Source organism: Gadus macrocephalus, chromosome 12 (assembly GCF_031168955.1).
Source record: "Gadus macrocephalus chromosome 12, ASM3116895v1".
Lineage (NCBI taxonomy): Eukaryota > Metazoa > Chordata > Actinopteri > Gadiformes > Gadidae > Gadus > Gadus macrocephalus.
The window spans coordinates 8,072,555-8,085,093 of NC_082393.1; the positions used below are offsets into that span (position 1 = coordinate 8,072,555).

The window sequence follows — 12,539 nt, forward strand, 5'->3', positions numbered from 1 at the left end:
GCTCTGCATTAATTATTTCTCTCTTGGTCTATTTTGATGTTTGAGGGACTTCCTATGAATAAACCTTTAATGAAAGATTTAAATAGGGCACGTAAAAGGCAACAGAACCATCTTGAACACAAACTTAATTTGTTTAAGCAGACACGAAAAGCTCCTTTATTTGTCATTCTATTACAGTTCAATGGTTGATAGATGCAATTGAATTGCAAGAGAACAGCCCAACTCATCCGGTCATTAGGCCATCATCAGTATCAGTCCACAATAACACACAAATGCCTCCTTTCTTTACAACAGCCACTCATTAGATGGTACTGTATTAATCCTACGCAGGGAATACTAGCTCACGTTATTATATCAAAATACTGTGTTTCTTTTACAATGTTGCTTATTTGAAGGATTGCCGTAAATGATGTCTGTCCTGCCTCGATTTTACTGAATGTTCTTTGCTAATGAATCAGATATATTGCTCTCTCAAAATAAACACAAGCGGGCTGATTCATCTTTGGATGACGCCCAAACGGGGAGATTGGATCAAAACAGAATACTAGGGTGGGACTTAACCTAGGAAGGATGTGTATCATTCCAACCATCAGCTGCAGGGTTACTTTACTGATGAGTCAGCAATATGATAATATAATATAAATTAATGTTGTTGTGAGGGAAAATATCATTCTGGCCAGCTTGAACTTGGTGTTTCCATAAAAAGTAAAAGCAAAAAAGTAAAAAATATCTATTTCTCATGGGATTCATTCAACACTAACTTGAAACATCGTATTCCATACAGGATATATATATATATATATATATATACACACACATACATATACACACACATATACATAAATATATATACACAGTGAACACACACACACACACTTGATGAACGTATCATAATACATGTGTATTTGGTGTGACATCAGGTCACTCAATTAAAATCAAATCAAATATGACGATGACAGAATTAAACTAAATAGTTGTTGAGGGAGAACAATTGACTGCATCTGCAAAATGGCGGCTGCCTTGGGCTATTTGTTCCCAGAGTACAGTCATCCTCTACATGTGCAGCTGGTTAAAGCACATTCATCTCCTGATGCATATCAGCAAAGCACTGCTGATTGTGTTCCTCAGACAGGATCCACTTCAGACAACCCAGACCTGACTCAGCCCAATGATGGAGGGCCCTGCTATTGTGACTAGCAAGCTAGCTGGGTCAAATATTATTCAATAACACCTTTTGATGGATTATTTACAGAAACACAAGATCACGTAACGTAAGTTTTAGAATTCAACATTCAACATGTCCTACATTCAGGACAACAGATTCTTGACGACATACAAATGGGAATTAACGAAATGTCTCATCATTAGAATACATACTTTTTTTTTACAAGCTAACCATAATCATTTACCAAAGTAATGAGTATAGCTGACCTCTGGTAGGAACAAATTAAACAAAGCTAACATATCTTTCAGTCTGACATTTGAAAAATGTCAGAGGTCATCAAGGCTAAGGTCCGATCCCAGCCCTAGGTGGACGTCATCATCATCTAGATCGTCATCATTGTCGTCGTCCCCCAGGTCGCTGCTTGGGCCGGCTATGTCACTTCGTCTGGACCGCGTGCTGAGACGTACGCACGGTACTCTCTTCTGACGAGGAGCTACGCAGAAGGGAGGACAGGAAATGTCAATAGGGTCGAGTGGTCACTTTTACCTATGTGCCTCGGCAGTTCTTCGCTCTGATGAGAATTGGCTGACACAATAATGATTATCTTTGAGGTTTTCTTTGGCGCAAACGACTAAAAAACAAACAGAACTAAAAAACGCATTGAAATGTTTCAGTTGGAGTAAAGACTGGGAGTGTATCACTGTGTTTGTGCACAAAAATCAATGGAAAAGAGAATGACTGTAGAGATTGCCTGATAAGGAAAATACTTTGACCGCCTTAATGAGAGGTTTAAATGGGCCAATTTGTTATTCCTGTAATCCCCCCCACCCTTTCCTCTGCTCTGCCCACATGATCTCTCCGCTGCATAGCAATGAGTGGTCCCGACCAACCAGGCACCGATAAAGTCTCCACAATGAGTCAGAATTGATGGCATGGATCAGGGAAAGCGGCTCTTAACAGATGTGTGGGGGAGGGAATGAGGGGGAGGTAGACCGGGAATCTACTGATGCATGTGTGTAACCACAACGAAAACAGGTTTGATGTTAACTGAACAAAAGACACTTTGTTCAGTTCACTTCGCTTCTCACCTGGTTCGTGGTCGTCCAGCCATGACAGGTCGTCTGAGCTGACCTCCGCCAGGCTAGGCGTGGGGCTGAAGTCCTCAGAGTCAGAGTCTGGCTGCTCACCTCTGGGCTCCGGACCATGGCTGCTGTGGAGCTGAGAACCTGGTGCCGAAGAAGCTGGGGTCCGTACAAAACACAGAGTTGTAAAGCCAGCCCAGGTTTATTTGTAGAGCAAATTTAATAATTACTAGCTGACTAAAGGGCTGTAAAGTGGAAAGATGAGAGAACGGTTGGCACACAGTGAAAGAAACAAAATATGAGTAAGAGTGCATAGAAGTCAAAACAGCACAACCACAAATTTAAACACACTAGGGATTGGTATTCGATTAAATTGTCTTGGTCGATCGTCGGGAGAATTAAAGGTACATTTTCGATTAATCATTAATATCTTTAGATTAAAATGAACTATTTTTATGCTATATTCAAAATGCAATGAAAATTGATTGTCAATTCTCCCGCGTTTACATGGACACTTCTGGTCCAATTAGAAGTGGAAGGACAGCTCAATCGGAATAGAATATGATCATATATACGCCTCAATCGGAATACACGAGAATGCGCGAGAGACATACGGACATACGCTTACCACTTTTGTAAATGCCATATATACAGTACATTCGGATTGCATGATAGGAATAGATAGATCTATTCGGATTATAAATCTAATCGGATCAGAAGTGTCCATGTAAATCGGAATACAATTCTCTGATAAGAATAGAATTCCATGCGGAATAGAAGAGGTGGTGTATTCCGCTATAATCGACATGTATACACTTATTCCTATTGGTTTGGGGTGGGTGCGGCTACTTTTCAAGAGAGATGGTATCAGCAGTTGCATTTGTTCGCAATTGGTCCGTCTGTACTTTTATGCACACCGAACTGGACCACTGTCAAGGAAAGCTGTACAAATTTTTTTTTCCTAATTCCCGTCTTGTGCATTAGTGTTATCGATGAAAAATTTAAGACATCGACGAAATTCTTAATGATCAATTAGTCGATCGTTGATTAATCAAGCCCATTCCTCACACACACACACACACACACACACACACACACACACACACACACACACACACACACACACACACACACACACACACACACACACACACACACACACACACACACACACACACACACACACGCCAGTCAGGAGGATTCAAAAGGTAAGTAGTCATAGTGAGATTGATGTAAGACAAAGCATCAAGTAAACAAAAAGAATAAGAAATAAACCAAATTGTGCTGCATCAAACGATGCCTCCGCCCTGCTCTTATTCATCACCCCTACCACTGTCTTCTGACCGAGACACTGCCTGCTCGTCAAACCTCACTCCACCCGAATCAGAATTTTCACCATATACATAAACCTACTCCTTTTCATTTTTAACTTGTTGAAGTGTTGAAGAAGGGTTTCCCACAAAGGCCTGAGCTTCAATCTAGACCATAGAAGGATCAGGAGGCCTTGGTCATATGACCTAATGACCCGTTGTAATGTAGGACAGAGCGTGTGTGTTTTCAAGGTATGCGTGCGAATCACCTGATGTGTGTTGTGGCCTTGCAGGTGTGGGTCGCTCTTCTCTGAGCATAAGACGGCTGACCTCATCTCTCAGGTCTGATACGCTGACTCTGTTGAGAAGACATGAACAGTACGTTTAGTTTGTTCCCAGCAAGAGACTGAATCAAATCAGTGTATGATATATGACAACCAACACACACACACACACACACACTCGTAGATGAGCTTACACCGCATATACCTGATCTGGCGGACCTCTTGCTGCGTGCGTGTGTGCTGCGTCTCGGTCTTGGCCAGGTCCAAACCATGCGTTCTGTTAGTGTCTGTGAGCTGCTCCAGCGTCTGGGCAGGATGAGGGTTGAACAACAAAAAAAAGATGGATAAATAATCAACAACAAACCAACAACAACAACAACAAAAACTTCAAAAGCGTTTTCACCTTGCAGTTGCGTTCGTATTGTCGCCTGGCCTCTCGGACCTCCGACTGCTGGACAAACATGTCCTCCTCCTGTCCCCCTGTGGGGCAGAAGAAGAAAGACATAAAGAAAGAAAAGAGAAGCGCTGAAAAAGAGCAGGCTCAGCGCCACTTCCCAGCCGGCAGAGCGGTATCGAACATGAGTGGTCTTGTGTGTGACTCACTAAGGCGAGCCTTCAGTTGATCTACCTCCCTTCGCAGGTGCTGCAGCTCCTCGCCCTGGAGCTTTGAACTGAAACTGTGAAAAGAGAGAGTAGAGGAACAAAGAAAGAAAAAATTAACCTCAAACTTTTTCTTGGGTTTTATCCAAGTCTTTTTTCGTGGGACAAAACCCAATTCTAAGGAGATAATGAGCCACTTTGAAAAGAAGCAAACCTCATTGAAAGAAGGTGAATAAATACATGTGCGTTCACACCAAAATCTGCAAAGCGGTTTGAGCGATAAACGCCCATTCACTTTCTTTTAGAGATAGCTTTAAAGCTGCAAAGCTGTAAATGAGAGTGGAAAACAGCTAAACTCTATGCAAATGAGCTAGTAGCGTTTTGGCTGTAAATGACCGCCAGCCAATTGGAATGTAGATGTCTCTCGCCGGCGTGGGTCCCAGTAAACATATGAGAGAACTTTAGTTCCTAGTTCCTACCACACATTTGTTCCTTCATCATGGTGCGTGAGAGAATAATTGCGGCTATTGCAGGGCATCGTATTTCTCTGCAATTGCATAGCCAACGTGGTCTTATTATAGCCCGATCATTAAATAAAAAACACATAGAAAGAATAAAGCATCCAGCATATAATTTCAACAATTGTTGGAGGGCATACGCAATCCGCATTACGCAAAAGGGATGGTCGCACAGTGGAATGCTGATGGAAACCAGCGGACGAGCGGTGGGGGGAGATGTGCGCGCATTTCAGAAGCAGGGAGATACCGCACAAAAAACTGTTTCTAATTTGTCAGTTTGCCGTGTGTCTGCCTGGCACAAATGCTCCCGTTGTGCAGATCTTTTCCATAATAAACAATACTACACACACACACACACACACACACACACACACACACACACACACACACACACACACACACACACACACACACACACACACACACACACACACACACACACACACACACACACACACACACGATAGCGATCAACTAAGCCATAATATAGCATTTAAGCAATTACTCCATTTATTAGTTATTCAGTGTTTCATGTATTTATGCTTATTATTCTTTTTCTATTGACCAAACTTATGACTATCTTGTGTTTTTGTGGCTCTGCATCAGCAGCAGCACTTGCCTCAACTACGAGGGTGCAGGCAAAAAGCACGGCTCCTTTAAATGGAAAAGCAAAATCGCAAGAGCGATACGAGCTGTAAATATTTTGAACAGCGTTGCGTTTTGAGCTATTCGGCGATTTTGCATCTTTTAAAGCTTTTGGTGTGAATGTACAGCTACAGCTCAATCATAAGAGGAGGAGAATTAGAAGAAATCGTTTGATTCCTAAAACCCTGCCCCCATGTTTACCTCTCCTCCAGGTTGCTTAGCGACGTAGCCCTGGTGATGTGGCCCCGGAGAGTGCTCAGCTCGCGTCCGATCTCTCTCCTCCACTGCTCCATCATCCGCTCAGTCCCTGGGCTCTGATCCCTCCTCATGTCAGCCCTCGCTCTCTCCATCTCCTTCGACTCTTCCCGCAGGCTGCAGATCTCCTCTGGGTGACATGGCATCACGTTGTGAGCAAAATTTGTATTATTCATAATATAATTAATCTAAATAATTCATTTTTTGAGTGGTGTTTGTGTGTGAGGCTGCAAAGTGAGCCAGCTAGCCAGCCATTTGGACTGAGTGAAGACTTACGATAAGAGGCCACATGGTGGTTTCAATTTCCAGTTAATCACGGATCCAGCCGTAGGCATGGGCCGGAAAATATATCGCATTGCTTGTAGTTTTGTTAAAGACTTCTCAAGAAAACTTTTCAGTTTTAATAATTGTGCATTTCCACAGTAGAAAGTCTAAAGGCAAAAACCTGAAACCTTTACAGACACTTTGACCATATACTACTGCTAGTCAAGTTTGTGTGCGCTTATTACATGTTAAAATATCCCCACCTCTTGCAAAATGATAGGTTGAAATAAAAGTGAATCGTACGTGAGTAAAATGCTGTGTTCATTCAGATTTGAGCTGCAATCAGCATTCAGATATGAATCTATTCTGATTTGTGAAACTACCTTCCAGTAGGCGAATACGGCGTTGCTGAGAATCTCTCTCCCTCTCGACGCTTTGAACCTTCTTGGTGAGAGACTCAAGTGCCTTGAAGAGAGGTTCAAAAGAAATGTAACAACGCATCTGTTGCATTAACAATAGAAAACATAAGCTCTTCAAACACACTGACTAAATATTCACCACGTAGTGCGTGCTCTAGAATGTAAAATCAATGATACAAGCAGGAGTCCTTCTGTGTGGTTGTTGCACAAGGCAGTACACACATACAGACACACACACCTGGCTCTGCATCTGCAGTTGAGTCTGGATGGCAGTGAGGTCTGCCCATTGAACCTCCGGGGGGAGAGATGAGGAGGGCTGTTGGAGCATGGATGCTCTGGTGGGAAGGAGAGGAAGAGTAAGGGGGTCCAAACCTGGGTCAGAACGCCCTTCCCTCACCGGAAACAGATCTGACAGAGGAGAGGAAATAGGGGAAGCGTATGGAGGATGCTGGGCTAAATAATATTTTATCCAGTTGTTACACCACCCACAAATGCTAATTGAGTTTATTTGTGCCAGAAACTACCGATATATAGGTCATCCTTTACTATTTCAGTCATGTAAGAAACTGCATGTAACCACCTGGACTTCCTTTGGAGAATTTCCCTGGTGAAGTCAGTCTTTCCTGTGAAAAAAAAAGAAGTGATATTCACAGAATATCCTTTGTATCTATTTGAAATTTTGTCAATTTAAGAACTTGGTCCTTATAATGTATAATGTTGCGGTGCCTCTCCTCCTTACAAAAGGAATGACCCTCGAGTCTAATATAATCTATTTTCCATTTTTGAATCAATGTTGCCATTTTCCATATAAGACCACAATAAACATAGCAATTATGTTTATCTGCACTATTAACAGTAAGTGCAATGACATATTCGGATTTTACATCAGCCTTTTTTTTTTTTTACCTTTTACCAGCAGGTGATGAAACAGGACTAAACCATTATTGTTCTACAGGCATAAACTGATCAATTAAATCGTCCAGGGTTAGCCTTAAAGCAATGGCATGTAACTTGGTGGAGCTACACCGCCATCTACAGTTAAGATTGGAAAGTGGCACATTATGTTTGGATGGAGAGGTTAATCAATCTCTAAACTAGTCATTTAAATCAAAGAAGGAAAATAATGTGTTTTGTTTTTCCTCTTGATCACTTCATGGGTCCAACCCACCCGCATCTTGGCCACGCTGTCATCTGCAGCTGACAGGATAGAGCTCAGCTGATTATCCCAGTTCATCTAGCAGTAGAACTAAAAATAAACACATGTAATTGTCAAAAAAGTATTTGTTTTCTCGCATTGTTTACTAGATTTCCCCATAACCCCATATGTGACCATAGGGTCCATAATCCATTGTACTGGGGGCAACAACTACATGACATCATGAACCTTGAGCTACAGAGCCACGGATGATGTGGTGGCACAGTAACCAGAGCCGCGTTTACAGCTGTCGGGGACAAGTAACAGTCTGGTGTACTGTGTAACGTTACTTGACGCTTCACGGGAAAGAATTACAATGGTAGTGCTTGCTAATCTGGTGGTGACAACTCAGCCCTATCCATTCAACAAAGGTGGAAACTTCAGTGATCCTAGTCCATCTGATCTTATTTTGCGTTGTTTGCACAATAAATATGAATAAACCAGTACATGGTTAAACAGTTTACTTCAAAAATTATATTTATCTTACGTTAGCAAACAAAACCTTAACGTTAGCTAAATGGGGGTTTGTGCTAAATAAAGATTTGCGTCAATAAGTATACAATGCCGAAACTGGCGGCACAAAACATCCATAGGTTCTTGAATATGGTCTATTGCTTAGGTAATACTTCGACATGTATTGCTATAACCGAATACAGCTTTGCTACTTACAGAATAACGTGCAATCGACTTTTAAATCCAGGAGCCCCACAACATCGACGTCATTACGTAACACGTAGATGACGTGCGGTTCTCGACTCTTGCGTAATGCACGTTGGAAAGGAGTCCCACCAGTCCCACACTAGTCTCCGACGTAGCATATTTCATAACAGCGTGCATAATGAGAAAGCAAGAGGCATTCGTGTTATTCAAACCACAGGAAACAAACATCATATTACTCCATAATCACTAACGATGAGGCTTTGGTTCGCGTTGGCATTCAGAAGCAATGGCGTCGCCCACTGTCAACTTTGAAACGGTTACACGTTTATTAGATGACTCTATTTCAAATCTGGGGTTTGAAAGTCACCCACTAAAGGTATGGTTGCCCGCATAATTATTGATGTCTTAATGCAAAATATGAGTCTTAATGAAAACGTTAGTTAACGACTTGAGTGCTTATTCGTCTGGTTTTTCTGAACGACAGATCGGCTGGTACAACGACGTACTGCCCGCCTCTCTGCGCCAGCCCCATCATGAGGACACCTTGGCTGTGGTGGTACTCAGCACACCTGACATGTTTGAAAGAGCATTCCTGCCTTTTATGGAGAAGGGATGCTGTCAGGGTGTGTCGGACCCGATAGACCAATGTGTCAAACACACCATCAACTCTGCTATCTCACAGGTAATGATTGAATGCTATTGGTAGTATAGTAAGTAAGGAGTAACAGGGGATAAGAGTTTGGATTGGTAGGGAAGGAGTGGTCAGTGTGTTCATTAAATATCGCTTGCATTGTGCTTGGTTGTGTGTGTTTTTCCTTTACAAACCAACCTCTCCAACAGTCTTTCCCGGGAAAGAAGGTGGAGGTGAGTTACGACTATGAGATGCTTCCCGCAAGCAGGAAGCCAAAGTTCCTGGCTCAGACAGCTGCCCATGTGGCTGGAGCGGCCTATTATTACCAAGAAGCAGATGTCACAGACCACCCATGGGGTGACAAGGTAATATGAACATAGCAAAGGGATTTTTCTCTGCAAGCTAAAAACATTTCCAATCCTAATGGTTCATTGAGCATCTTGTTTTTATGCATCTTCTCTATGCCTACAGAAAAAGTTTGGGGTGTGTATTCATCCCCGGTTTGGGGGCTGGTTCGCCATCAGAGCCCTGTTGGTGTTTGAGGGTGTGCAGGTGGGGTGTGAGGTCCTGCAGCGCAGCCCTCCTGACTGTGTTCCTTCCAGAGAGGCCAGGATTCAGCTTCTGGAGGACTTCAACCTCCGCTGGCAGGTAAAGCACTTGCTGCCTTGTCGGGTCCACAAGTGGAAAGTTAAGGGGTCGTTAAGAAAGCTTTTGACAGAGTGGAAGCAACGTCTAAATCATAATGGCAGCCGTTCAAACGATATTGTATGTATGTGTGTAATATATATATATATATATATATATATATCTTATTCATATATAGATATATACACATACATACTATATCTTATATAGATATATATATAAAAATGTGTTTTATGTAACACGTATATAAAAAATGACATGTAAATCAAAAAATAACAAAATACATTTCAATATAGCCCCATAAATCCATCCAAACCTAAGCAAGCCGTTTGCAGATACAGAATGGGTGAAGACCTCTAGCTACTTACAATATTTAACATTTGTGGTATGTACTCCGTAAATGCATGCCGTCCGGTGCTTAAAGGTAGCATTAACATTCTCTGCAACATGATGTTAGGGTGCACTCACACTAGGCCATCTGGCCGTGGCCGTTGGCCGTTTTCACACCTAACCGTGCTGAAATGGCCCCATTGTTCTCTGGCCTGCACTCACACTAGGCTATCTGGCCGTGGCCGTTGGCCGACGCAACTGTGGCCTGGCCACGGTAGGCTCTTGTACATACGTCATCACGTCGTAAGTAACACGTCATCACCAAGCGTCCGCTGCATGGACCATAATAAAGTCTGCCGCCAGTCAGAGTTTTAACAACAATGGACAACAACACAGAGAACACAGTTCGCACTTTGCTGAGTCTGTTGCTTATTTGGATGTATGTTTACCGTTTACTGGGAAAGAAGACTCGTCGCCTTTATTATGTCCGTGGTCGTCGCATGGACTATACGTCATCCAGCTCAGGTTGCGTAGCCGTGCATGGGCGCGTGTCGGCTTAGCATCTGTACCGTAGCGGCTCGTACCGTAGCAGCACACCTCTCCCAAGTGGCCAAATTGGCCTGGCCTGGCCAGACTGGCCACACTCACACTGGCAGATTTGAGCACGGTTAGGTGCGAAAACGGCCACGGCCACGGCCAGATGGCCTTGTGTGAGTGCACCCTCAGTCACAAAAGAGGGGTCAGAGACTAACACTCTGCCTGCTGCTTGGTGTTCCCAGGACTGGAAATATAGAGATATCATCCCTCCAGTCCAGAGATACTCCCAGAGGCAGAGGGACTACTTCTCCACCCGCCCGGCCCAGCGCCCTGCTTTGCTCCAGGAATGGGGCTTCCTTCAGAAGGAGGAGGGCGGAAGCCAGCTGGAACCCCCGGCCTCGGGGTCCCCTATCCCCCACAGTGGGCACGGTTGAATGAACCACGGTCGGACCGTCCACGCCGGGTCTCTTCTCCTAATTGCACTACACGTCCATACTGCTGCATAATGCAGTGCCTTCTCATACTGCTTCTGATTGGGATTATATACTATACATCTGTACAAAATTAGATTGCTTTGTAAAATATCAGTCGTATAGCCGGGACATGGCCCCCAGCACTCTAGTTGGACCCCAAGAGACTGATTATGTTTTGTGACTTGATGTTAAAACCCTTTTTTTTTTCACTTTCAAAAGGGTAAGTGCCTGATAATGTTGTTTTAGACAGTATTTACCGTCAACTGTCAGCATCTGAAACAACGAAAAATATGGTATGAATGATGCAAAAAACATAATTTTTTTAATGGTACATTTCATTACTATCCAAAGCAAGAGGAATAAAGGTCAGAGTGTTAATGACTGGTTGATTACGTCAGCACTAATTTACCATCTGGGATGAATGAAGTAAATCCTACCTCATAGGACGGCTCACCAGAGGAACTCAAGATTACACATTTACTGTTAATACTCTAGATGTCACTGTTTTCCTTTTGATAATCCACCTGGCGTACTACACGGAATTCCTTGTAAGATATGAGTGTCAGACAAAAATATATATATTTTAGAACGTCAATGTTCTCAATGTTATTGAGTCTCTTAAGGCATTAATTGAAAGGCATCATTCCTGCTTGCCAATTAGCCCCCCCATCTCCCCCCATGTAATTAAAAACTCATCACTTTTTAACTGTGCTGCCTGTTTCCTTCCTTCCTATCGCTCTATGTTTAAATCTCAATCTCTTCTCTCTTTGCTGCATATTTCCATGGGTAGCTCGCTTCCGCTTCTCTCTCTCGCCACAATGTTCATTTATTTCTCCGCTGGTTACTGAATCAGCAGTTCGGAGCAGTGTGCCGCATGCCTGCAGAGAGGCCAACCACAGAGTTAATTATGCTCCCACAGATACTCTGTCTCTCCCCCCTTACTCCCCCCCACCAACACTTTTTTACATTATACCCCCTCTGCCTTACCCATATCTGAGTATGTGTGGACTTTAGCCAACTCTGCACATAAGGGCAGAGCTGTCAATCAGGGCATTTTGAGTATGGTCACGTGTTGCGTTAGAAGACGTTTTTACTTATGGAACTATTTCCTCGCCATGATGAATCTCGAAATCCAAATCTATTTTTGGCTACATACATGACTTAGTGCGCCTGAAACTATAGGTCAATGATACCTTCCACCATGATTGAATCGTGTACCTTGACTATACTTTAATGTGTGTATGATGTTGTGCTTTCTTGGAAATCGACTTTGTTTCTTCAGCAGAGGAGAACAAATGGTGTCCAGAAGGCAAGCACTCTGGTGCGGTCGCTGAAGTTTTGCTTGCGCTGCAGAACTGTCAAGAAAGCCGTAGAGCAGAACCATGAACCTCTCCGCTGTCCTGGAGTCTGGAGGCCTTGCTCTTCACTCACAAGGGCTTCAAAAATTGGAATACTAAATTCACATTTCAAGTGTGGTTTCAGTTCATGGTGATAGGTGACTCAGACTCGCACACACACACATGCAC

At 43.1% G+C, this 12,539-nt stretch overlaps 2 protein-coding genes across 2 annotated transcripts; one reads left to right on the forward strand and one right to left on the reverse strand.

Moving 5' to 3' along the window:
• Positions 1 to 124: 124 nt before the first annotated feature.
• On the reverse strand, positions 125 to 8,515 carry LOC132469362 (putative golgin subfamily A member 8I). Its single transcript, XM_060067319.1, has 12 exons — positions 8,407 to 8,515; positions 7,711 to 7,788; positions 7,123 to 7,165; positions 6,781 to 6,950; positions 6,507 to 6,588; positions 5,806 to 5,989; positions 4,445 to 4,518; positions 4,245 to 4,321; positions 4,047 to 4,147; positions 3,827 to 3,915; positions 2,254 to 2,406; positions 125 to 1,658 (listed from the first exon to the last, which is right to left on the reverse strand). The coding sequence occupies exons 2-12, from the start codon at positions 7,774 to 7,776 to the stop codon at positions 1,492 to 1,494; spliced, it is 1,206 nt and encodes a 401-aa protein (XP_059923302.1). The 5' UTR covers positions 7,777 to 7,788; positions 8,407 to 8,515; the 3' UTR covers positions 125 to 1,491.
• Positions 8,516 to 8,630: 115 nt separating this feature from the next.
• On the forward strand, positions 8,631 to 11,719 carry mmachc (metabolism of cobalamin associated C). The gene is made up of 5 exons (XM_060067322.1): positions 8,631 to 8,773; positions 8,882 to 9,079; positions 9,238 to 9,393; positions 9,500 to 9,676; positions 10,783 to 11,719. Exons 1-5 carry the CDS (start codon positions 8,684 to 8,686, stop codon positions 10,972 to 10,974), a joined length of 813 nt encoding a protein of 270 aa, XP_059923305.1. The 5' UTR covers positions 8,631 to 8,683; the 3' UTR covers positions 10,975 to 11,719.
• The last annotated feature ends 820 nt before the right edge of the window (positions 11,720 to 12,539 follow it).